Here is a 27,550-nt window from a genome sequence, read left to right as displayed (position 1 = left end):
TTTTTTTTTTTTTTTTTTTTTAGGAAAAACACACTGTCTCTAAATCTGCTCCAAAAGAAAGGAACTGCAAATTCCAAGCCTGGATTTTGCTACAGATATCATCCCTATTGCCATAATTATCCTGCTAAACTGCAGCTTTCATTTAGCAAAAGATGTCTCCCTAAGCACACATACAAACAGACATGATCCTGGAAACGTAACCCAGGTGCAAACTCATGAAGTCTTAACTGAAGAGGCTGCAAACAACCTGAAACTACAGTCAAGAGGGATAAACATCCCCATTCACTTCTCTCAAGAGAATCATGCTATGTAATAATTTGTCATGGACTTCAAGATCTTGCTACAGCCAGGTATTCTAGTTTCCTTCCCCTTTCCTGCTCTGCCACAACCAGCCTGCAAGTCCTTTATATTCTTCAGTTTTCTCTCAGCAATGAGTCTGCTACAATAGGTGCAGGAACAAGAACTGCTATAAAATGCTGTGGGCTAACTAGTACTTTCTCATGGGAGTCAGAAGTCGGATGACAAAGGTAAAGCTCAGAAGTTTAAACCCAGAATTAGGAGATAGGCTTTTTAAGCTAGTGTGACTGTCCAGAATCGCAGCTCTTCAGGTTACCCTGTAGGATAAAACACTTTGGTGTTATGAATGGAATGAGATTTATAGATTGATTTAGATCACAAAGTCTACTATTATTATCAGCAAGTTTTATATCTCTGTAACTTCACTAAAGAAATCCCATTTTTTTCTAGGTGTCTTTCCTCTACTAGAGGTAATACTAAAGGTATCACATTAATACCTTTGTATTCTTCCTTCTGGTTCACAAGTCAACAGTGAAAACCACACACAAAGTTCAGGTGGACACATCAAGGAACTGAGCTGTGAGTGGTCACTGATACACTTTCATGATCTTTCTGTTAATCACATAATGGACACAAGTACACACAGTAGCCATGAAAGAATAAAATGCATGAGAAAGAAGAGAACCATCAAGAAAGAGGCCACTATCTGACATTTTAAAAGGGCAAATCGAAAGCAATCAAAACCCAACAAAATGTTCAGTGTGGAATGAGGTGATAGCTTAGGATACACTTAGGATACAGTAATGAGGCTAAGAAGTGCTGTGTGTTTTAATGTAAATTAACACAAGATAATCTCTTCACACATTTAAGTGATGCACTTCAAATTAATTAATACATATTTAATAGAAGTCTTCTTGAACAGCTGTTATTTACTTCTGGAGTTTCTACACATTAGCGCTGCCTTCTTTGTTCTGCTCTGAAGTTATTCATGCTCCAAAGTACTTTAAGAACTCGGGCTGTATAAAAATTGAATGCTCTTCCCAAAAGAGGCAGCCTTTCTGATAACTTCATATTTTTTACATTAAACATTCAAACACTTTCCGAACAAAAGGTCAAATTCTACTTACAGCATCTGTGTGAAACAAGCAAGCAGATGCTTAATGCTGCCAGACAAATACTTTCAGCACAAAGAATGATAGAGAGCTGGTGATCAATCACATTTCCAGGCTTTCAAATCGGCTTTCCTTTGCCTGCAGTCCCTACGATTTGCACTTAGAGTTTATCTGTAATAACACAAGTCCAACTCACAGCCTGTCCTCTAAGTGTTACACAGTGTGAAATGAAGTACTGATGGTGCAAGGACTGCCTGTAGTACTGGGACGTGTTATGAGTATGACACAAATACACTAGGCTTTCCTCATACAAAGACCATGTACAGCAGTACTTCCGTGCTGCACGCGAGGTCTAAACAAAGTAGTTCTCCCTTACCTTTTAGGAATGAAAAGCCCCTCAAAGTCACAATCGCTTCTGGTTTTTAAGAAGAGAATGAGTACAAGCCAACTCAACGTGGTGGTAGCACGTATTATTTTCATACAGTAATTAATGTGACTTGTGGCAACGGCATTCCATTCCTCACATATAATTATCACTAAACAGTAATACCGCTCGTAGTTTTCACCTGACTACGTGCAAGTGTTTGCTCATGTCAGCCTTCCTAGCTTACGAATTTACTGAAAATAACTTCTGAGGTTATTAACAACAGAAAATATGTTTTGGCCCAAACACCACTACATCTTCTGTGAAACAATGAAAACTATGAAAACCCTAACAGTGCTTATCACAGAAAGGTGAAAGTGTGCTAATCTAAGCATACTGATGTCACTAAGACCTAAGTTATTTTATTTAGCATGATAATTCTCCTCAATAAAGAGGGCATAGGATGGAACTCAAACAACTTAGATGTTAAATGAGATCATTGGCTGACCTGATAAATACCTCAGAATATGCTGAGAGTGAATGAGTGTGTGGAGAAAAGAACTTAGAAAGCATTTCCGTGATCCTCAACTATTTGTGCTCTGCCTACACCAGCAGCTGGGAGAGAGAGCTGGAGGTGACTGAGGGTGACCTCACCTTCTTTTTTTTCCTTCATTGTTTTTTCCCTTAATTTTACTTCTTGCAAGTGGCTCATCCACGCATGCTCCTTTTTTTATGACAAGTAGTTTTGATGGAAGTCCAAACGCTCAGCAGATTAAATCGCCTGTGTAAATGTGGACTCAAGAAGTAGTGCCACTCACAATAAAGACGCCCCTAGAAGAATTTCTATGCACTGAAACTTTGTCAGCGTACTTACGAGGAAAATGGAGATAAGCAGAAGAATGCCAAGGCTGCCATAGGGGCTAAACAATCGCTTCTCTAGAGGTCAGCTCACCACAGTTATTTGTCTGCTTTTGATGGGAGGCATGTGGGAGACAGGCTAGTCCAGAAAAAAGGAACCTGAGGAAAAGATAATCTCATGCTGTGATGTTTTGGAATCACTATTCTATTAATGAAGCTATGATTCCTGAAAATCTCTTTTGCCTTTTGAAGGAGGATGTATGTTTTGTTCAGAGAAGCATGGGAGCTCTGCCAGCTGACAGAAAAAAGCCATACATTTGTATGCTTGCTTTGATATGTACAATATAACTTGCATAAGCACTGGCAGAATCCTGATGCATAGATGTCAAGGAAAGAGAGAGATCCCAGAGGGCAAATGTAGCTCACAGTCCCAAGGAATGAAAACATATGTCCACAGTTTATACAGCTGTGACACAACAGGTATCCTTTGTTGTTGTTGTTGTTTCTAAAAAACTTCCTTAGAGCTAAAAGATCAAATTCAAGGGGAGTCTTACAGTATACAGTTAGTCTGTCACATTTTCTCTCTACGTTTTACAGCAAAAAATGAAAATCTGTGTTTACCTGTCAGTTCTGGTAGAAATGATTCCATCATAATTACACCTTGTGTGCTGGAAGGAACCTGGCAGTTTGTAATGTCACTAATGCTAGTCTGAAGCAGTACAAAGTTGAAGGAGCTTGCTGAAAAATAAGACTTTATTAAAATTTCCAATTTTTTGGAAAGCATTTTGACTAAATTCCAACACTACTTAAAATGTAATTAAATATTTACATTTATTCCCTAATAAGTATTGTAGGTAAATCAATTTCCCAATTATCTTAAATTTTTGTATGGTATACAATTACTACATTTTTGTAATAAATGCACAATTCTAATGAAAAAATAATGATCTTGAACTTTAATAGAGCCCTTCATTTGAGGAGATGAAAGTGCTGTACGTTCATCCATTCATTATGTCTTACAACCCCCCTGTGATGTAGGTACTATTATCATCATTTTACAGATGGGGAAACTGAAAGGCTAATTAACTTGTCCAATTTACAATACTGTTAGCTGTAAACTTAGGGTGTCCTATTGTATTAACATGCAAAACAAAACTCAGCTCATCCTGCAATCCGTAAGCACTTTACTTATAGGAGAGAATATGCTACACACATTTGGAGAGCTGGTTTTGTCTTGGCAATGGCTGTGAGTGCCACAGAAACACACGGTCTAGAAACAAAGACCATAGCACCAGCTCATTGTAAAGTGCCACCATGTTCCACAGCTAGTTGCAGAGATGATGTGCGTTTTCATTTAAAGTTATCAGCCATTCAAGTGCACATTTGTGCTCTAATTCTGTATGATATATCACACTGCATTTATGTACACAAACAGGGAAATAGTGCTTGCTGACTAACTCATTCTCTCAGTTTACTTATGTGCTCCATAAATTTCTTCACTCGGTCAGGATCAACACCATTCACCCAATAACCTTCTCTCTTGAAATACGAACCAATTATTAGAGCATTTGCATCCAAGTAATTCTTCACATTCTCCAGAGTAACTCCAGATCCAATCAAAACAGGAATCTTCACAGCATGTTGAACCTCTGAAGTGGGGGAAAAAAAAAAAATTAGGATTAAATCCTCTGAGATTTAAATCCATCTTTAAAATTCCGTAAAAACGATGTGCTCTAACTTATGCAGAGTTTCAACAGCAAAGGAAGGTAAGTCTTAAGAAATTTGTAAGCATGCATCTCTTACTTTTACAATAGTGATACAGACGTTCTAGATGAAGAAACCCAACACTTTTAGCTCTCAATAACTGTTGAGAAAATCCCACTTTCAAAGAATATCCTGAGTTGGAAGGGACCCATGAGCATCGTCAAGTCCAACATAACATTCCTGATCACATGTCAGAGGACTGTTTCAGCACTACAGAGCACATGAAAGCTGCATCTCAACACTGAACACGTACATTCCTTTCTCTCCCCCCTCCCACCCTCCAAGAAAAAAGATTCAAGTAAGATTAAGGAAAATTGGTTGGCTGAGAGTGCAGTGCATTTTACTGTATTCCATTGCATTCCTTTTTATTTCTTGTCCCCGGTAAGAAGAGATGTTGGATTGAGGAAGCTTTTGCAAAGCAGAAACTATCCCAACTACTTAACATGTCTGTTTGCCATTGTGCTTGGAGGCTCAATGCACTTGAGGTACTACACATAGACTGAAAACAGCAATCATTTAATATTGCACTGCAGTAGCATGTAGGATAGATACCATTTCCCCCCAGTCTTTCTATGAAGTAATCAGAACACAGCTACAAGAATAAGATGAAATTCTTGTTTCCATTTATTATACCAGCTCAGACTTTTGCGAGTCTGGTGAGATCATTAAAAGTGGCAGAACTATTCAGTAGAGCTGTGCTCATTACAATTCTTCAGTCATCAGTTTAAATCACAATAATGGTAGTTAGACTGGTGTATATTTCTGCCAGGTTTCTGCTGAATTTATGCTATGTTGACAACTAGCAGAAGTTCTTCACTGAAGAAACAAAAAAGGCCTTATTCACAGGGAAAGAAAAATGAACATGCTCTCTGCTTCTTGCTAAGTTTCAGGGTCATGAAAGTAGGAGACCAAGCAGCAATAGGCTACATTGATACCTCCAGCTAGCTCACCAGAACACAAAAGATGGCACAGATACGCCTCTTCTTTCTATAAATGGCAATGAAATGAAAAAGACATTTTTCTGCATTCAGCAGGTGCTACTGTTTTGGCCATAGAAAGGCTCTCCGTGGACACATAAAAGTTCATTAGAGTATTTTCTTCAGAACTCAACCCAGTACTAGCTCTGGGAAAAATAAATAAATAAAAGAATTGAATTACTGGGCTAGAATTACTGGGCATCCTGCTCATCCTTTCATTTTGAACTGACCATCCTAAGAGTCAGTCAAGACTGGACGCTTCTTCCCTTGCATCCTGAGAATGCTGCAGAGCATTATTTCTGATCTTTAAAAAGATATAAATTGCTTTAATTGTTGCTAATAAGCTGACGTAAGATGGTTAAAGCTCGAGGGAACTAGGGACAGTATATATGTAACAAAAAAAAGTCTGCTTCAAAACACTGTTTATTTAAATAAAGTTTCATCAGAAGCCTAGATTATTAATGATGCTTCAGGGAAAAATAATTATGTGTCACCTTCCTACTTCACCAGAGAAAGGGGATCAATTAAAATGCTCTTGAATATCTTTCTAGGTCTCATACCATACCATTTTCCCACTTAGGAACAGTAACTGCTTCTTACAAAAAAATTTTTAACATAAAAGAAGAAAATCCACACAACCCCTATTGAAAATTTTAAGCAAAGCAAGATAGCGCATATATGATTAAAATGATGCCTATTTCTTCACATATCTTATATTTCTAAATTCATCCTCCTTACAGCAATGAAATAATTCATTTTCTGTTATTTATAACATTATTAATGAAATCCTGTTCTAGAAAAAAATAGAATTCTATGTATATAGTATCTCTGTGCTCTTTGAAATATTCAATCTGATCTATGTACATACCAATGCATAATTAAGGTGCTACAACTGACCACAGATTCGTAAAACATCTTTACTGCATTCCCAGAGGAACAACATTCCAAGTCAATATTTGTTTTTAAGACAAATGCATAAGGTACATTAGTAGGCAGTTGCTCTACAATTATTTCACATCAGCAGGAAAAATGAAGAGCCAAATAATTAAACAGAGCATGATCCCATGGGTGTATGACAATAGTTCTGCCCTAACAAAGACTTGAACAGCAGAACCTAAGACTGCTGCGAAACTGTAAGAAGATAACTAAATGATGAAGCTTTCAAAAGTAGCAAGGTATGCAGCTCCTGCTGTGATCCATGCATGACACATGCAGCCCACACACAACTCTTGTGCTGGAGATTTATTCAGACTGTCAATGTGAAGAACAGGAATGGGAGTGCCCACCATACAATGAGACTGGGTTATCTAATTAAACATGCTACAGATACTACTTTTAAGTCGTTTCCAAGCATATCAAGGCCTACAGTTGATGAATAGAATATGACTTGTCTACCGGCTGTGTTAATACAAATTCTAACTTGTAAAAGAAAATAAAGCAACAGTGGTGAGATATGCTTCCGCATGGTGACGTTCAGTCACTGTCAAAATGTCTCTAAACACAGAGCCTTGTTTAAAGACTCCTTCAGCTTTCTTCTCCTGATTATATTGTTTGATGCAAACAGGAAGGGAAACAATTTTCTGATGTTAAAATAACAAGATCCTGAAGTTTACAGAACTCACACATTTTTCTATATCAATAAACTGTAACTAGAGGGCACTGTGCTCTTTCTTCTGACAGTGCATCTGCAGATATGTCTTCAATAAAATCAAATGAAATAGCACTTGGTTGCAGAGCACAATGAAAGCATTTGAACTACGGTGTGCACAAGTTACATGAAATAAAGGCCAAATGCTCCTAGCTTGAAAACAATGGCAAAGAGCGGCGTAAAAATAAGTACCACTGTGCTAATAACTTGCTCCACTACTCTTCTTTAACAGCTTTTTCATATGCAGTAATCACTGTACCATACACAACACTATGTTTATGGTAATGTTCCACTGTAACCCATTTTAGTTTTTTAATTCAAAGGACTTTTTCTCTGTCATTAAATTTCGGGATTATGAAAAGTACAGACCAGAGACTTGCATCTCCTGATTATCTATAGGAGGGTACTGCAAAGGCAGCAGCCTTTATTTTGACCTAAACAGTCCATTAAAAGGCAGGAGAATGAATCAGTTTTGACACCCCTTCTATGCACACTAACAGATGAGGTAACGGAGCCAGCTGCTGGGCTTTGTGATATTTTCCACCAGTTGCTCAGCTGAGGCCATTTACTTTGTTCATAAAGATACCTAGGCAGTCCTTATGCAAAGGCTGTGGTCACTCAAATCACAAGCTGGATTTCAACCAGGTACTTCAGCATTTTCCCAGCGGGAAAACCTGACAGCGTGTGGCTGGGAGTAGCACCACAGGTGCCTTCAGGAAGGCAGTGAAAGAAACTACAAACAAAACCCTGCCGAACACATTTCTCTGGCTTGACAGAGAAACACTCATTTCCCACATGCCATCACAAGTCAGTCAATTCAACACACAGACACAAAGGCAAAAACACTTCTATATTACTGCACAACAAAGCGGAGAGAAAAAAAACGTGACAAAACCTCATCTGTCTCTTGGTTTGTCGTTCAAGAGTTGCTTTGCAGCATGATGAAAGGTGCCCAGCTGTATGATCACAGTACGACTCATCCGGTGCTGCATACATTCGTGAACTGCTGAATTTCACTCACATCACACCAACTTTGTACAAGTGATTCCTTTTAAGAATATACTGACATAGATATGCCTAATTTGTCATTTCCTCACACTACTGAGTGTTGATTTTTAAGCTCTTCTCTTAACTGTGTTAAGCCACTGTTCTCCTGAGTGGTGCAGATAATGCCTGAATTCTGTGGCCTAAGTAAACCAAACCCATGATCCAGGTTCTTGCCTTCACTACACATGTAAAAAATCGATGTGTGCACATCATTACTGCTGACGACTCTGATTCATTTTGTTCCTTGGACTCAGAAAAGGAACAAGGCTGTGACTGGCACACTGGTTCACATGCAGGAAAGGCAGTGGTGAGGCCTGCTTGGAGTCCTGCCTGAGAGCAGCCTGCGGGCCTGCAGCTCATCTGGTGCCCTCCAGTGCAGGGCATGAGAGGAGGCCGTACATGCATGCTGGAAAGCAGAACTTAAGCTACTATTCTGCCCCGAGATTTGTCAGCTTTTATTTACTTATTTTAATGTAATGTGCACTGAGAAATAGGGATATACAGTGGTATGCATTTCAGGCAGAGGTGGATCTTTAGATTAACAATACTTTGCAGTCTCTTTCGGTCTTTTTCTCTTGCAGCCTTTCAGGGTGCTTTGTTCTATGAATCACTTCCAGTTCACCTTATCAAACACTCAAACAAATTCAAGAGCTCTGTATTCACTACAAACCACCACTTTCATTTTAACATTGGTGACTGAAGTATAGTCATCTATCACCTGTTCTTTGGCAAAAAAGTTGTGTTGTAAACACATGTGAAATAAGCAAAACATTTTGACAAGTTCAGCATTCATTCTGAATGCTGATGAGCACGTACAATATGGATAAAGCCCTGAAAACATGCAATGATTTTAAATTATTCCAAGAGATGTTTGGGGTGCTGGTCTCCATACCAAGTAGAGCATGTTATTCACCTCCTTCTTTTGTAAAATAAAGAAGGAATTGTGATTGAATGGTTTAGAGAAGAATATACTTTAAAAAAGTAGAGATCATACTGCTATTTTTCTTTATGAAAAATATATTTTGCCAAAAGGTACTATCATTTAACTTCGACCAAACATGCAATAATTATTTCTGCATTTTGATCCCCCAGTAGGACAGCAACTTGAAACAAAAATTGTTCATAGAAGTCCAATAGAGCTTTTGATTTGTCTATACAAGAAGTGATACTTCCTTTGGCTTCATTTCAGCAAGCATGTTTTAAGAATTCGAGGTTAGACAAATAGACATACTTTGATGCACATTCACTGAGCTTAGAGTTCACCTTGATAGACTGAGCTGAACACACTGGCACTTCAAAATACGCCAGATTGTTTTGTGCCAGCAGAAGTAAAACCTAGAAACTACACATTCTATTTTATGTAGACAAGCCTTGACATTCAAGCCATGAAACTGAATTGAAATTTAGTGATGAAAATTTGAATTTTCATGATAGCATGTGAACTACCAAATTTGATGACTTTGATGTCATATCTTCCTTTGTACCAACAAACTTAACAATTTTTTTTAAAAAACCTTCTAAGTTTTCCCTGCTATTACTGTCTGGAACGGTGCCATATCATAATAACCCTTTTCTTGCAGGACTTTCATTTTCTTTCCGAAAAATATAAATCTTTTCACTGAAGAGTTGAGCACTTTTAGCTAGCTATTTCTATTAGGTCTATGAAATTGCTTTTTCTTATACTAAGATATTAAAAAGTATCAATTTCTAAAACAAAGTCTTCACATTCATTTGCTTTGTTTATTTTAAAGTAATACTAAGTATCATTCAGTATTATAAAGGCTTGAAATAACTTATGTCCCATCAAACAGTTGGTTAGAAACGTAAAACAGACAATCCACATAGAACCTCAGTCACATCAGTTTTGCTTTATCTAGTCAAACTCTGCAATGAAAGAACATTTTTCTCCCTTTTTTTTTCTCCTTAAGGAACAGCACATACAGAGATGTATAGCCAGAAGCTGACTCAGGGCCTGCTGCATGCTCCTGGTGTGTCCACTCACCTCTCAGCTCCCCAGGGTCTGCAGGCAGCCCGGTTGCCGTACCAGTCAGTACCACCCCATCAGCCAGGAAGAGCTCAGCAGCAGAGGCGGTCTCAGCCACGCTGACATCTGCCGTCAGGGCATGAGCACTGTCAACAGCACAACGTACCCCGTGGTTACTTTCAGCACACACATATTGATCAATGTTTATTTGGGCATTTCTTCATTTTCCTCACTATCAGAACACCGAAAATCAGGCTTTGTGAGAGAGAAGGTAAGGGTCCCGCTTTAAAATGGGAAATAACTTTACAATACCAACAAGGGGAAAGAATCATAGAATCATAGAATCATAGAGACCCAACCTTATCCATCTCAGAGCTATAACTGCTCAATCCACTGCTCTTGGTCTTCTGTCTCTAAAGAGCGATTGCTAAGGGTGAACTACCAAGTGTCAATTCAGACAGCTGTGTGCATGTCGAGCACTTGTATCTCACACACAGCTCTCTGACTTCAAGTGGGAGCAGCGGATGGCTCAGTCATTCATAAATCACGTTCTGTTACCTAGAATGAAATTAACATCCTTCACTTCATTTCACAAAGTCCAACTAACAGAAGTATAGTTATTACCTATAACATAATCACAGGAATCACCTTACATGGCAATTACAAACATAAATTACCTGCAGCCTAGCTTTTCAACAGCAGCTTTTGATATATGGGTGATATGCTTTGAAACCTACAGCAATAGTAATTTAATTTAAACAATTCTAAAGTTTGAAAGGGTTTAGAACTTCTTTGCTAGTTCAGCATCTGACTTTGCTTTCTGCTTAATTGAAAATGCAGAAGCAACAACAGCTATGGTCAACCCATTGCACTGATGAGGTGTGACAGTCTTCCTCTTTCCTGGGTCAGTGTGGATGGACTTGGATCCCTACAGTAAGAGGCAGAATGCACTGACTGCAGTGCTTTTCACTAGTGATGATGGTGCAAGACAAAGCATTCCCTTTATATAGCTGGAGGAAGGCAGGCCTAAGTCCCTAATACATAAAATGAGTTGGAAATGTGGCTCTTAACATCGTTTCAGCTTTGGAATCTCCTTGTAGCAAAAACCTTCCACTTTAAAAAGCAAATCCTTTCACCTACAAAGTATAATCGAAATATAAGTCTATCAACTGAGAAGACAAAGGAAAGACCACATGATACAATCATCAATTTTTATGAAGAAGTCTAATGTAGTGTCTTTTACATATATACACACATATATATAAAAGAATTTAAGTCATTAGAAATAAACCAATCTGAAAGGACCTTAAAAGTTTAATGTTATCATAATGCATTGTTTCTTTACCTATCTTGAAAGTTATTTAAAAAAAACACCACCACAAAAACACAGATATTTATGATCTTCCCAACATGGTTGTTTTCATGATTACCTACATACTACATGCAAACATTTTAATTAGGTTATTTAGCATGTATAATACATAACACTTGAGCAGTTCTTCAGGAAAAAAAGGTGACATATAAATAGCTAAAAATACTGTGTGACAGTTAAGATATCAGCAAAAAAGAAACTGGGTTCATCTGTCAAAAGTTCCTTCTGTTTGATAATCATAGAACATAATCCGTACATAGACAGCACTGATTTAAGTGGAAGAAAGCAGTACTATTGGCAGCCAGGAGAAAAAAGAGAACAGCTTTCTAAAGCACCAGAATATTATGATTTGGATCCTTTGTACATGGAAACTGCTGCATTACTAAAAATAACCTTGGATGCTTAGCCTCCCGAAACATAATTTCTTTAAGCGTAATAGGCATATAAGGATGTAAAACCTCACCTGACACCAGATGTGAGACATTTACAGTCTGCATTTATAAATCCTGAAGGTTAAACTACAAACTTCACAGATGCGGCAACCTGCGGCTTACAGGTGCAAATTTATTTTTAAACATATCCCCTAATAGCACTGCAAGACCTCGCTCAAACAATGAAGTTCTCCCTTTATCATTAACTTTGCTGGCATTGAGCAGATATAAAATAATCAGAAAATGGGGAAAAGCATAAGATCATTATTACATTAATATTTACATAAATATTGCTTGTGTTTACCTGTGTTTTTTTTTAATGTCAGCAAAAATCTGAATATTCTCTGCTCCAATTAGTTTTCTGTATCGTAGCAGGTTACCTGCACAGGCATTTATGATCCCTTCATCAGCAACATGAGAAAACACAAAACCTTCAACTCGAATAAAATCAAGACCTGATAAAAGAAAAGAAAAAATTAGCATTCTCTTAACTAGACCTGAAGCCTGAAGAACTAATACTAAAATATCTGTCCCTCATTTGACCTCCACACAAGACATTCCATGTTCTCTGAGACTAATCAACCTTGATTTCTCACATTTTTAAACTTTTGTACCCATGGGCACAGACTCAGCAACAGCACACCCTGCCCTCCTGCTTGCTGTGATGTGCCAGTAGGCAAGTATGAATGAAGGATAGGTAGGCCAAAACGTAGCTCCTATCCTCTAACGATGCGGCTTCTCTCCAAAAAGGGCATTATCTTGGGTTTTGCCCCTCTGTTAGATACCCCATCACTGTATTACTGCCTTCCCAACATCTGTTCCACTGTTAAATATGCCTGAAATTGGACAACAGGTCAAAAAGCAACCAGGACATGGACAAAGAGAGGAGAATAGCCTATGTCTTCCTTCTTCAGGAAATTAGGCAGGAAAACACAGCCTGCAATACATTATATACACTGACTCTCCACCTGAATGCAACTTACATCTTCTGAACAGTACCACATCAACGACTGACCTTTGGAGCTGGGCCAAAGATACAGAAAGATTAAGTTTCCACTCCAAATTTACGGTGAGCATCAACTCTACCTCGTCTCAGCAACTCAGTGTCCAGCAGTCGTTCATCTTTTGTATCAGGAAGCTTTTGGGCGATGGGTACTTCAAAGGAAGACTGAGAACAGAAATGATTTCGATGGACCATTTATCTACTATAAGGTACCCCTATACAGCCTTGAAATACCTTTATGTTGACATACTGATGTCTTCAGCCATAGCATAATTAATCCACAGCTGTTTTGCAAAAGATGACAATTCTGACTCCTTTATTGTATCCCTTTCCTCTCCAGTCTTCCACAGCCTTGAAGCTCACTTCACACACACTTTAGGATGTGAAAACGCTCTGCAAACACCTTGTGCAGCTTTTTCTATTCTTCCAGTTTGCTTTAGAGCTCCCTTCCAGGCTCTCTGAAGTTCTATTGCTTCTCCAGCTTTGAGTCAGCTGCACATTTAAGTGGAGTGGAAACATCGAGGAACTAAATGCATGTGAGAGCAGCGTTCAGGGATGCAATTCCATCTAACAGAGAACTATTTAGGCAAGGAAGGCCTCACCTTAACACATTGCAGACGTAAACAGAAAGGGTTTTTAAAAATGTATTTACCAAATGACAAGGTTCCTGTTTATTTTAAGAGCTAGATTTCAGTTTCATTCCAAAAGCCCCGAAGTTGCAGAAACAAAAGGTTATGCCTGATGGAAAAGAGCCTGTATTGCTTAGCAACACAGACTGCAGCTAACATGATACATCACAGATGGTGCCAACTCAAATATAAGCTGTCCTATGCCTTGAGATTAGCAGGTGAGAAAGCATGGAGTATTCTCAGGATTTAAAGACACAAATATGTCACAAGTATAATTAAAGGTGCTAGTAGGTAAGACTGAGACTTGTGCATCTAGGAATATTAGCCATAGGCTTTATCAAATCTAAGTTTGTAAATACTATCTAAATACTAAGTTTGTAGTATAAATCAGACTTAAATAAGAAAAACAATAATTCTCCTCTAATCACAAGACTATCAAGCACCCTAGAAATCTAATAAATGTTCATAGCAATCCTACTGGCTACCTCAGGACAAGGGCTATTCACCTACTGAAGCTCACCACTTGCATGTTTACCGATGTTTGGTTTGTACTTCCCTAACTTAAGAATTCAAGACTTCCTCGACCAACATCAGGATTGTTCTTAGTTTAACAGAGTTGCACACTATTGGAGTTTTTGGAGGATAACAAGATACTATTTTTAACCAATTCTAGCAGACACCAACTCATTACCTGCCTGTTTTATGAAGACCTAATTGGATTCCATTAATGAATTCACTAAAACTGTGAAAATGGTATTATTTCTTATTTTCCCATTAAGTAAGTCAAAAAGGAATACCTGCTAAATAGTTAAAAGGCAGTCTCATTTCTGACTTACACGGGAACAAAAAAAAAATATCATGTAATTTCACTAAAAAACAGGTACAGGAAATTTCCAATAGGACCTACCAAACAGAGCTTCAAGATTAAATTGAGAAGCAGCTCATTCCACAAGCAAGAGTTCCAGGCCTGGAAAAAGCAGTGTCTCCAACAGTGCTTTCAGCACATATTTCTCATCTCATCTCTGCAAAAGTTCCAGTGCTTGCTGCCTTGTCCTGCAGCACCCGCAGGTGTCCCCCAAATAAGCACTCACCTGCTGAACTTCAGTTTAGCCGTATTAGAATGGCATTAGTTGAAAAAAATATGTAACTAAAAATCAGCATATTTTTCCAGCCAATTCTATCCTATTTTAAACAGTATCACTGGCCACACCTTCCTGCGGAGCATCTCTGCTGGTGGGTGGCTGCAAGAGAAGAGCTGTCTCAGACAGCAAAGCTGTATTTATAAAAGACCTGGAGATATCTGGTACCTGGAATGTCTTCTGATATGAAGCCTTGTTTAATCAGCTACCAACTGAGTCATTATCATTACTGAAGACTAATTAAGAAACAGTGACCGCGTGGGATTTCAGTAAAAGGATCCTTAAAGAAAAAGGGTATTTTCACAGTCAGCTGGAGATGGCAGGAGATAAACTGTTAGAAATTGAGTTCTCATTCATGAAGTGTAATACTGGCTGATGCAGGTACATGGACACTACTGCACTGTATAGTAGCCCCTGCAGGCCGTGTCTGTCTCCATTAGCTTAATGATGGGCCAGTTGCTTCTTTCAATCACTACCTGTACATGTTCGTAATGGAAGCACACAGAGTTGCAAAAGAATATAGAGACTGTTATTGGTGTATACCCCTAGTATTGTAAAGGCTCCGTAGCTCCTCTGCGAAGACATACACTGATGGATTGGAGCCATGCATGGTCTCCCTAATGCAAGGAAAACGGCAGATAGCAGCTGAGGGCCTTTGGATGATTCCTTTAGACACAACAGTCCTCTCTAAGATGACTACTGCTTCATAATTAACAAACTTTCGATAAAAGAAAAGCCATGTAGTGTGGAAGTAGGTCAACAACAGAGCATGAGGACATGAAATTCAGTAGACAGCCCAAGCATAAACAGTGGTTTACTTCAGAAAACAAGACACACTGATAAATAAGTAAGGGAAACCTAATAAGATGTCCAGATCTGACCCGGGCTTAGTGAACATTCCTGAGCACTGAACAATGATAACCAGTAACGTTTGCTAAACAAAAACGAGTAAGGGAGCATTTCTATCTCTTCTACAATTGCTCGCAGGATCTGTTTGGATACATCATTCTTTTTCAACCTGAAGCAGATGTAGTAATTAAATAAGAAACTACAAACAGGAAATAATGTGCTTCTATAAACCACACAGTACACCTGTAAATAATGTACTGATTGAAAGCAGTAACCCTACCACACAAATTCTGCTTTCTGTACAGTCTTTGGAGGATGCCATTAGAAGCAGCTATTAAGGTGGTGCACTTTCCCAAAAATAAGTGCTTGAGATTAAGATTAAAAAAAAAACAAACACAAAAACTCAGCCTTCTCATCCCCCGATTTTATTATTGTATAAGTCTGATAACAGTACCATATCAATACATTGGGAAAATTTAGTATTTTAATCTGTTACTATAAAACATACTTATCAGCACAAACACACATTGCTGAGGAGTTCCTTTCAGTCACACCATAAAATTGCTGACTTCTTCCCCCTCTCTTTACAATATAAAATCTTTACCTACACTTGAAGACCACTTACGGTTTCCCTGTGCAGTTCTCTTCTGAAGTTATTTCTACCAGAGACAGGAGTTTCCACAGAGAAAATGGAACGACTGCATAGTAGCAGAAAATACTCCGTATGCTTTTAAGTGTAACACATTCAGCAAATATTTTGTAGTTGAAGCATATGAGGATTCCTTAATTAATAGCTATCTTTAATGACAACTAAAATGGCATTCATATTAAAGTCACTACTAGGTTGCTACTGAAAAACTATTAAAAGATTTTCTACCTACAGAGTCAGTCCCTTTACTATTGCTTTGCCTAAAGTGATTTTCTTTTCTTTTTGCTTTCCTGCTCAGTGAGCCTGAGAATCATTTTTAGAGAAGTGCAATGAAATGCATTAAACACAGCCTTTTCCTAGCTGCTGTCCTCCAGTTACAGAGCAAATAGTGCAGAACAGCAGAAGAGCAGAGCAAAACCCAAGCCCTTCAGGAATTCTCTCACTCATTAATAATTGCTGAGGAGTAAGAGAAACTCATTGCTCTTGCATTACATCCCATATACAGTGATCAATTTCACTCCTAAAAGGAAGCATAGCTATTACTTTTAAAAGTAAGGTGTGTAAATACAATGCATCTCAAGTATCCTACATGCATACAACCCCTGAAAACAAAAGCAAAACTGGGTTCTGTCATCTTTTTTGGCTTAATTTTTCACATAGTCTCCACAGCAGAAATAGCGTGCTGTGATGGTTTGCCAAGCAGCCTTCAAGTATACCTTGAAAGTGTCAGCTTCTGATTCTAAGGCACTCAAACCAAATCCATGTGCAAAACGTATCAACAAACAGAAATTCCCCCAAGAAAAATGAGTGTTACTCAATGTTATTTTAACTGAATTTGTTCCATATAGCACAAGCATCTTTTGATTTTTCATTCTTACAGAACTTTGCCTATTTAGAAAACCTGTGAAATTTACAAAGTGTCCAACTCACTACAGTTGCATTTGCAATTTGAGTAAACATAGACTCTCAATTTCTGAAGGATTTGGGAAGTACGAGCGTTCCCTATAAAATCAGTCTCTATCTTTTGATCAGGGAGTGAAAACTAAAATTGTTCCAGCAAAGCTTAGAAACTGAAGGGTTAGCAAATCTAGTATTCTTGCAGTAATGACAAATTAATTTGTACTTAATTTCCCTGCATGCAATTTAATGTTCAGTAGTTTGGGTAGCTATGCACTTAAAAAAATTAACAGAAAGCTTCATTCCATTCATTCATAAAAAAAAGGCAATGAAAACTTAGTTTTAATAGAAACCAGTAGTAGCAACAACATATAATTAGATGCTGAAAAGGATGCTTAACCACAGCGGGTTAAATTAATCTTCAAATATCGTTTAACCGAAGTAAATAGAGTTACACCAAAGGTGGCTCTTAGACATGAGTAGGTTTAAACTAATCATTACAGTTAGACAGGTTTCACCTAGAAAGCAGCGCCAGTGGCCTTGGGATTTTTAAGCTGCCTCCTACTGAAGCACCGTGCGAGTATCATCTATTATAATCAAGCAGGCATCTTTCTCAAAATCTAATTTCTGTTTTTTCAGGGTACAGTGAGCTTTTCATGTCTCATTTTTCATGGTATCTATGTTAGTACAATGCCCAATTTGCAGAGAGTAAATGCCACGGCAAACAGCAGTAATAACGGAGGAGTCATTTCTATTACCTGCCGCGAGAGCCACGGCCGTGGCCTGCTGGTTGGCGGCACACAGCACCTGGACGCCCAAGGCGAGGTGTGGGCAGAGCCGCCGCACCGCTGTGCCCACTGCCGTCATGGCGGCCGTCACCTCAGGCCCAGGGCACAGCGTGTAGGGCCGGTCGTGCATGTTCTCCACTATCAAGCCATCCTGCAGACATCAGAATAAGGAAGTTTACTGCGGTGCTAAGCTTTGTGTTGAAAGACACAGAAGTTTAAAGGTTTTCCTTCAAAGGGCGGATTATCTCCAGTAAATTGTGTCGATGCATATAGCCACTTATAAAAGTGCTTTCATCAACAGCACGGCATTTGCACAGAAATCAGGAAGAGAAATAAATGCGATTTTAATTATACATTCATCAATTAGTTTTCCTTTGATCCATCCCAGGACGTGAACTATAGGCGAATGAGTTAAATCTTACACCTCATTAAAAGTACTGCAGAGTCAAACTTCAATTACCCAAATGGAATATGGGATATTGAGTATGTTTGGATAACTGATGATGTAGAGATAATCAAGGCAATTTTCAATTTGAATTAATGTCAGAAAATAAGTGTTATTTTAGAAAAATAAAGGAGGTTTGTTTGTTTGTTTGCCTATTAACATGCCTGTTCCCAGGGTGACATATTTCTTCCCATTCCAAATTCAGACTGCTTTGAAGAAAGCTATTGCTATTTATTGTCAACTATACCTCTCCCTCCACAAGAACATACATTTAGCAAACAATGGAGTGACAATGAAATACTCTACTGATAGACTACTGATAGAGTGGATGCAATTTATTGAAAATCTTTGTACATCATCTGGTGCCTTGGACATTTTCAATGGTGATTTGGTATATACTAAAACTTCTCAACAATTGCAAATCATATAATTACATTGAGGACTAACACAAAAGTAAAAGTACAGCCCTGAAACATATTTCAAGCCTGACATTTTGCATTTGCAGTGGGAACTTTCTATGAGGCTAGACATTTCTCACCTGCTTCAGTTGAAAAATACAAAAAGGTTATAAGACAAATTAATTGTATGTAAAGAAAACAAATTCTATTTTCTCTCAACTTCAAACACACATCAAAATCCTTAAAATGAGAGCTGTGCATTTCAAAGGCAGTCTAACATTCAGAATAGAAAGAACATTTTAAAAGAAATTAGAAGAAATCCATTACAAGGAGATGATTTTTTTTTTTTTTTAAGTAATCAATAACAGAGAATCAGGAAGATGGGGAGAAAAAGGTTTTCTTTAAAAAATTCGTAGATGAAATGCTCCTTTGAGCTTTGTTGTAGTACAGATGCTCTTTTGGGCATCTTTCCTTTTTAAAGTGTACAAAAAGCAGTCACCATTTAACGGCCAAATTACATGCCACAGGCATCATAAATGAACCCCCAACATGGAAGATGGGGGAGAGGAAACAGACTGTCAGTAATCTGTCAGAAGAGTACAGCCAATCCAGTTACATGAGGGATGCACACTGGGTGTACCTGGGCACAACTGCCTTCACCAAATAACCAGTAGATAAGCATTTAAATACACAAAATATGTGCTACCTTAAAAACAAATGGACACAGTTTATTAATGGGAAATGTGATCTAACATTATGAGCACCTAACATGAGAGCTACATATTATTTCATGCCACTCATCAGCATATCTTAATATAAAATTTCAGTCCAAGAAACCTCAAGTGGGCAGAGGATATTACATAGAATCATAGAATCATAGAATCATAGAATCACCAAGGTTGGAAAAGACCTAAAAGATCATCCAGTCCAACTGTTCACCTATTCCCAATAGCTCCCACTAAACCATGTCCCTCAACACAACATCCAGCCTTTCCTTGAACACCCCCAGGCTCGGTGATTCCACCACCTCCCTGGGCATCCATTCCAGTGCCTGACCACCCTTTCTGAAAAGTAATACTTCCTCATGTCCAGCCTGAATCTCCCCTGCCGTAGCTTGAAGCCATTCCCTCTGGTCCTATCACTAATGACACGAGAGAAGAGGCCGACCCCCAGCTCACTACAACCTCCCTTCAGGAAGTTACAGAGAGCAATGAGGTCTCCCCTGAGCCTCCTCTCCTCCAGGCTGAACATTCCCAGCTCCTTCAGCCTCTCCTCATATGGCCTGTGTTCCAGACCCCTCACCAGCTTTGTTGCCCTTCTTTGAACACGTTCCAGGGCCTCAATATCTTTCTTGCAGTGAGGGGCCCAAAACTGGACACAGTACTCGAGGTGCGGCCTCACGAGTGCTGAATACAGGGGAACAATCACTTCTCTGCTCCTGCTTGCAACGCTGTTTCTGATGCAAGCCAGGATGCCATTGGCCTTCTTGGCCACCTGGGCACACTGTCGGCTCATGAGGAGCAGCCAGGAGAGCACCAGGCCTCCTGGCAGAGCAGAAGCTGTCGTGCCAGGAACACAGCTCCTGGAAAAGGCCATGGGGTGCTCCTGACCAAGCAGGGAACACAGTGGCAGAATCCCATGGCAGCATCACAGCAACACTGAGCTTTCCATGAATTGTTGCTGATTCAACAGCTCAGCATTTGCATAAAGCAAATTATTCCATTATATTAAAAAATACAATTATTTTAAAAGTAATTAGGGACTCTAGCCATATTACTGTACATAAGACAAGCATCTGATTGAATTCCTGTTCAACGTGCAGGAGGATTCCAGCATTTTTCTCTTCAACCTTATATTTATTCACTTTTCAATAGCTCTCTTCTCATAGCCTCAAGGTCCACAGTTCCTGTGACTATTTTTGGTATTACTTTAATAATGTGTTATTCTTTTAGTACCATCTAATAGACCTTGTTCCTTTGCACATTATGTTTTGTTTAATTAAAAAAAAAAAAAAGAACAACATATGTTCTGTAATACAGAGAGCTGAATTACAGATGCGTTAACTCAAAGCTTTCTTTCATATTTTTGTATAAAAATGTAACACCACAGATTCTGGTGTTTACTGAATTTATATGTATATAAAACAGACTTCAGTACTATCAGACAGTTAATTAAAATGGTGGAAAGAAAACAGTGATGCTGGATTCAAGATCTTGGCACTTAAGCTAATAGTGTTTAAGCCTAGGAGAACAGCAACCGAACTACATGCTCCAAAGTGGAATCTCTTTGGAACATGGGAGATAAGGCACCAGCAAAATCTTCTGGGTTTCTTTTCCATTGATTATCAGAACAATTGAAGTGATACTTTTATATAAAGTAGCCCTACTTTTAACAGTCCTCAAACACTATAGAAGTGAAAAGGTAATAGACTGCTATCTATCTGCAAAGCACCCTTGTAACATAGCTAGCTATTGGAAAACAAGTCATTTAAATAGCCCCTTGCCTACACAGAAAAACTATTTATGTACGTATGTATGGGAACTGTTGAGACACGGCCTGAATCACTGATTGAGCATCTGGAGATGAGACCCTGTCAGCCCGGGGAGCACAAGTGAAGGCAATTCAGCTGTGTGACTGGAAGAGGTGGAGCCTGGCTGCACCACTCTTAGACCTCATTTAAGGGCTGACTGCCACTGGGGACAATTTTCGTGTTGGAGATCCCTCCTCTGTGGAGTTTGTACTGCAAGCTTAGATCCTCAAAGGCAGGTGAGCACTTCTGTCTTTTGTAGTATTGCACCAATCCTTTGCTGCTGCATCTTTATAACATCTTTCCATCATGCTGGTCCCTCTACTGTTACATTTGGCAAGCCAGTCAGATTAAAATATTTGAAATAGCTGTTCTACTGAATATCTTTAAGTGGGTTACAGGGGAGAATTCTGCCCTATAGACAGAACTCTGCCAGGGCATATTTCAGGATTTTTAGGATATGTGTATTATGGACTTTCAACTTCAGTTGAAAAATGGGGTCCCCTGTGGGATACTGGGAATATCTTTCAATCCCCATCCTGCATGGCAGAATATTTCAAGACATCCTAGTCACAAAACAGTGAAGCAGGCACATACCATCAAGGCACTCATCAAGTTGATGGCTGCCTACAGGACATCTCAAATCATCAAGAGTGACCAAGGAACTCATTTTTCTGGTACAACAATACAGTGCTGGACAGAAGAAAACAGTGACTGGCAATTCCATCTGCCACATAACCTGATGGGGGCAGGCCTTATTGAACACCATAATGGTATTCTTAAGGCTACCCTGAAGACAGACTCTCCACTCTTGCAGGCATGGCCAAAGTGACTCTATGAAACCCTGTAGAGCTGAATGAAAGGCTTAATGATGGCAGACCTGGTGCCCTAAAGATGCTACAGACAACATGGGCCTCCCAGGTACAGGCACCAATCATTGGGTAAGACTCAAAATTGGCAGTGAAAATAATCTTCTGCTCCCTGGCCCTGAGAACCTAGAAACTGGCACCTGTAAAGTAGAATGACCTTGGAAGCTGCAAGTAGGATCAAAATGGTGTGGTGTACTTTCACCTTGGGGGAGATCATTGGACACTGGGGGATCGGTAGTTCCTCTCCCCCCCCCCCCCCCCCCCACGTAATAGGTACATGGCCTGCAGACATTATAGTCAACACTCTGGTTTTCATTGCTAAAGGGAGCTTAATCACATCCCTGTGGCAAATCCAGACTCCCCCTTTGGAACCTGATATAGGTATGCAGCCTCAGATATTGGGCCAAAGGGTGTGGTACAGACTGCAGGGACATGACCTGGTGCAAGCTGAAGTGTTGAACCAGAACAGGAACATGTCCTGTATCTTGCCATGAAAGGTGGACCTTCCCCTTCTGGTAACTCCAAAACATCTATACTACTCCCCACGAATCTCTTTGAGTCCGCAGGATCACCAGAAAAGCAAGCAATGTGACATCAAGATGCTCTGGTGTCACTGTAAGATCAGCATGACACCTGGTGGTGGGCCACGTGGGGCTGATGGAATGTGAGCCAAACCTTTCCTGGTCCACTGTATGCCTCCAGTGAACCCATTGAGCACTGGCCCATGAAAGAACATGAACTTTAATCACAAACTGATCATCAACCATCTTACGTTGTATCAACCTGCATCACGATAGGCAATTGTATGAGTGCTGTGGTGTGTTAGAGCCTTGTATTGGGGAAGGCTCACCCTCCAGCTGATCCAATCATTGGTTCATGCTGTGAAGGGGTGGCGTATGTAGAGACTGTTGTGTCATGGTCTGAACCACTGATTGAGCACCTGGAGACAAGACCCAGTCAGCCTTGGGAGCACAGGTGAAGGCAATTCAGTTGTGTGACTGGAGGGAGTGGAGTCTGGCTGCACCTCTCTTAGACCTCATTGAAGGGCTGACTGCCACTGGGGAAGGATCTCTTGGTGGAGATTCCTTCTCTGTGGAGTTCCTACTGTGAATCTAGATACTAGGAGACAGGTGAGCACTCGTCTTTCTTTTGTAACATCTCCCCACTGTGTTATGTTGTTACAATAAATATATGTTATATAAAATAGAAAAGCTATTTTCTTTATTCTATCTACAGAAGTGATCACTTAAAAAACCTTGACCTCCTATCTGATATAACTTCTTGCTATGGTAACTTTAACCCTGATGCTCTGCATAACAGAGGCTTTACCCACAGCTGCTTATGTGTTACTTTAATTTTTGCAAGTGCAAAACAACTGTTGCTTCCTACAGAAAGAAAGGCTTTTTGCATCATGCTCATTGCTGATAAACTTGGTGTGCACTGAGAACTACAGTTCCTCCTGCCACCAGAGTCATATACCTCTATATGAAGGAAATCAGCTTTGCAAAGCATTTATTTGCTGTACTTAGACAATCACTATAAAAACTTCACTTCTAGAACAAGAGATTGCTACTTCAACTTAGGTAAGTAGGCAACTTTTCTTCTGTATAAATAACAAGAGATATTTGTGGTGAGGCTTGCCTGCTATTTTACTCTACTGCTAACATCTGTACCTCCGTAATCCAAATGATAGCACGTCTCTATAGCAGAAATGATAGCTTATTTCAACTACTAGTAAATACCAAATAGCCTTAACTTCATTACTCTTATAATTACAGTGGTAGTTTGGCTTGGAACTGCTCACTTTTTAATACCTTATTACAGACCAGATACTGAGCATCACTTTGCAGGTACATAGGCAAAAGAAGAATCAGGAAGATCAGAATGACTGTATCTCCAGGAATCTCTCTAGTAGACTGTATCTACTAGAAAAAAAGAAGCAAGCCTACTAAAAAACTTGTAATATTTGAAATGCAGTGCAACATTATGTAAATAATGTATTTCTTAAAGAAAAAATACAACTCATCACTGTTATCTGCTCACGTAGTTACAATTAAATAGCATGTAGTAAAATGAGTTACATCAGTGAAACTGGAAGGAATTTGTGCTCTGTTTTCCAGCTACAAAGCAAAATTTACTTAGATTCACTTGCAGGAGTGAAAGTTAACTTCACTGCATATTTTGCAAGTGCTTTTTGCTTAAACAAAAGCAGATAAAAATTGGAAGGACCACGATGCCTCATAGATCGCTGCTTATAAAAATCTTGCCTAGGGAATGTCATTGTTTAGCAATACAAGTATAAAGCATATACATTTTTAGCACAGATGGTTTCCTAGCTGAGCTCTCGCTTGTTTTCATTACTGTGCTCTAATACCACAAATCTTTCATGTTTATTATGTTCAGCTGCTAATATGCCAGCCCAGTCACCTTTTTCCTGAACAAACTAGGATTTACTTCCAAGTGCAATGCATACTGAGTGAGCAAGCCTATACAGTATATTTCCAAATGTTAATGCCAGCTCAAGCAACTTGAGGCAACATGTGAACATCTAGCAGCAGCAACATAGTTATGAATCTTCCAGAGGCTACCACAGGTGCTTAGAAATAATGCCAGAAACATCCACAGAAAAAAAACCCTCACATTTCTAGTTCTGTGGGAAAAAAATGGACAGTTTCACAGTTCAGCCTGAGTAGTAGGAGGGAAATCAGATACTCCCATTGCAGAACCAGGAAAGCCAGTCTGGAAGAGAGGTGATCTCTGTGTAGAAACCACAAAGCTCTTCAGTACCTACTGTCAAAATTCACGCTTCTCTTAAAGTGCTGGAAAAAACTACATAAATGAATTACAGAAAATGTTTGGCAACCACAGGGATATTTGTGAAAGCTCTCCTGTTTATCTTGACCTTTATGTATTAACAAAGGATTTATTTTTCCTACTGATGTAACACTATCATGTATGGATCTTTAGAATGGAGACTGGCTTGGTCTGTATGCTTATGTCATTACAGTTTAGAGAGGCAATGTAGTTATACCCTGAATTTGTTCAAATTAGTAGAAATGACTGCATTCACCTCACATCTGCCTACCTAAGAGGTGGCTTTAAAAATACGAGCTGAGTAACTGCAATACAGCAAGAAAAGAGGTGAAGCTGGAAGCGTGAATTTATACATCAGTTGAGAAGACAGCAAGGTTTATACTAACCCAAATTAGAATTTTGTGGAAGCACTGATTTTAAAGTTTGTCTTGAGACCTTGTCCATGTCAGCAGCGAAAGTGATCACTTCTATCTTCTCCCTCACATTTAGGTATATTTAGTGTTTCCTCTCTGCTGCTAAGGTATCAGTGTATGGTTAGTATATAAGGGAAACAAATAAGTACTGAAATGTGGGCAATGGCTCTAGGGCTGCACATCACCTGTGTAACTGTTTCCACACAGGAAGACTAGTCCTTGCTGTTCTTCTGATGTAGACCAAATCACATTCAACCTCACGTTGATGTCATGAAGGCAAGACAGAATGTATCAGTACAGAAGGCAGAGCAATTGCACTCTTCCCTTCCAACAAGTACGAAAAGGGAGAAAACTGACTTATTTTGTCCAGCTTGCAGTTAGACTATTCTAGCTGGTATATGTCTTGCACATTGTCAGCTTGTTCACTGGCAATGGAGCCCATCAATGAGCTCTGTTCTTCTGCACTGCTGTTTACCCTTTCAACAGCTGTTCCCAGGGCTTTCCCAACTTAGTGGTTTTCCTAACCACTGCTCTGTCCACAGCCTCCATCATGTGACTTGTCTTGCATTTTGAACTTGGTCTTCTATAATTTAGACTAAGCTCTTAGGTTCCATTTCATTCTATCTGTAAAGTATCATTGTAATTTATGCTGCTGAAGTATAACCCAGTGGAAATCTACTCAAAGTTTAGCAGAAAATTGCAGCTCAGAGCTACAGTGGCAGTTCATCAGTAGCCTTCTCTTGCCTCTGGCTGAGAATATTCAAAGCAGGTATGGCTGCTCCCATAGCCTAGGATGCAAGGATTACAGTGGGCAGAAAAGGACCCAAGATAATTTTTTGGTCCTCAAATGCTACTGTAGTACAAACACAAACTGTGGGGGAATCCTGCAGCCTGTAAGCAAGCAGTGCCTATGCCTGTGCCGTGACTTTATGAAAGCAGTGTGCCAAGCAGAGCTAAGGAAAGCAGCTTGTCAGACTAGATGATGAAGCATCCTACATCCGGATACCAATAATGCCAGCAACAGTTCATATTGCTGTCAGCTTTCCATCTGTTTTTGTTGTTGTTGACTTGATTCTTGTAAATTGATAGCAATCCTATTTAAACAACTCAAATTGCACAGTTTGAATCTAAGCTTTTCCAGTTCTGCAGGATGTGTGTGATGTTTAATTCGGGTTTTGAAACTTTGAGGCCTACTTGTGTTGAAATAAAAAACGCAGGTTTAAATGGCTCCCCAAACTCAGTGGTTTCAGGTACTTTTCATGAATTCTAGGTCACTCAGACTCAATTCAAACCACTGGGTACGCAGAAGCAGCTTTGTGTTAATACTGCCATGGGAAGAGGGAAGCCAGGACTTACAACTCCAGCGTCTTTGTATACTTCTGCTTCTTGACAAGCTTGATCGATGATTTGTGCCAAGGGAAGAGAACTTCTCGGTGTCCCTGCAACAACAGTGCCATTTACGCCAGTGCAAAGGCAAACCATACAGATGGTAACGGTTTTCTGGTAAGGCAGCTTACCCTAATGCATTGACATAATAAAATGGGGAAAAAATACGGGGCAAAACACCTAAAAGGCTGCTGCACCTCCTTGAGATGCACCCCAGCGGCACCTCTTCCCTTTCCTGAACTGTACAGGTCAGCCGTGACTGCTCACTCGTGAAGTCATTCGCAGACTCGAGGGATACCTATGCGATGTCGTACCGGGACAGCTTTCCGGCCGGCACACAGCCCCGGGGACAACTCGGCCCCGGCTCAGCGGAGCGCCAGCCGGGCGCAATGCCGCAGGGAGCCACGTGTCCGAGCTCCCGCAGTCGCGGGGCCCGTGCAGCTCCGCCCCGCCGGCGCGGCCCGGCCCAGCTCGGCAGCCCTCAGCCCGCTCGGCGCTTCCCCGGCTCGCGGGGCCCTCCTCTGGCCCCCCGCGGCCGGGCCGCCCGCCGTACGAGCGGGTCCCGCGGCGCCGCGTCTCACCCGGCCCGCGCTCACCTGGCAGCGCGCCCACGTGCACCACGCCGAGCACCGCCGCCCGGAGCCGCCCGAAGAGCCGCGGCCGCGCCATGGCGGACTGTGGTGGCGGGCCCGCCCCCTGACCTCCCGCGGGGGCGCGCCGGGGCCGTCCCGCTCTCCTTTCCTCTCCCGTCGGCGCGCCGCTCACCTCGCTTCACCCCTCCGCCGCGGGGTCGCGCCCGGGGCCGCCCGCTCCCCTCCCGCCCCCCCGCGTCGCTCCGCTTCCGCCCGGTGCCGCCGGCCCCGCCCCGCCCCGCGGCGTCGTGGTGCTAT

The 27,550-nt window shown here is 40.3% G+C and overlaps 1 protein-coding gene and 1 long non-coding RNA gene across 4 annotated transcripts; one reads left to right on the top strand and one right to left on the bottom strand.

Annotated features, from left to right (window-relative positions):
* Positions 1 to 27,466, bottom strand: LOC122183341 (uncharacterized protein F13E9.13, mitochondrial-like). Of its 3 annotated transcripts, none has more exons than XM_042877226.1 (6): positions 12,941 to 14,177; positions 12,159 to 12,309; positions 10,070 to 10,197; positions 4,185 to 4,280; positions 3,253 to 3,369; positions 1 to 2,790 (listed from the first exon to the last, which is right to left on the bottom strand). In XM_042877226.1, the coding sequence occupies exons 1-6, from the start codon at positions 13,050 to 13,052 to the stop codon at positions 2,771 to 2,773; spliced, it is 624 nt and encodes a 207-aa protein (XP_042733160.1). In that variant the 5' UTR covers positions 13,053 to 14,177; the 3' UTR covers positions 1 to 2,770. The 3 variants fall into 3 exon arrangements, with proteins under 3 accessions (XP_042733160.1, XP_042733159.1, XP_042733161.1); XM_042877225.1 differs by lacking the exons at positions 1 to 2,790; positions 3,253 to 3,369; positions 12,941 to 14,177 and adding exons at positions 17,779 to 17,959; positions 26,631 to 26,713; positions 27,426 to 27,466 and having other exon boundaries at positions 3,565 to 4,280; XM_042877227.1 differs by lacking the exons at positions 1 to 2,790; positions 3,253 to 3,369; positions 12,941 to 14,177 and adding exons at positions 17,779 to 17,959; positions 26,631 to 26,713; positions 27,257 to 27,312 and having other exon boundaries at positions 3,565 to 4,280.
* LOC122183342 lies at positions 23,112 to 26,967 on the top strand. Its single transcript, XR_006180239.1, has 3 exons — positions 23,112 to 23,177; positions 26,545 to 26,777; positions 26,909 to 26,967. It is a non-coding gene; the product is annotated as an uncharacterized LOC122183342 (long non-coding RNA).
* Positions 27,467 to 27,550: the final 84 nt, after the last annotated feature.

The sequence above is a fragment of the Lagopus leucura genome, unplaced genomic scaffold (assembly GCF_019238085.1).
Source record: "Lagopus leucura isolate 7727_CA_CO unplaced genomic scaffold, USGS_WTPT01 Super-Scaffold_100017, whole genome shotgun sequence".
Taxonomy (NCBI): domain Eukaryota; kingdom Metazoa; phylum Chordata; class Aves; order Galliformes; family Phasianidae; genus Lagopus; species Lagopus leucura.
The sequence above is the reverse complement of the archived record's forward strand: the minus strand, read 5'-3'. Positions and strand labels throughout refer to the sequence as shown.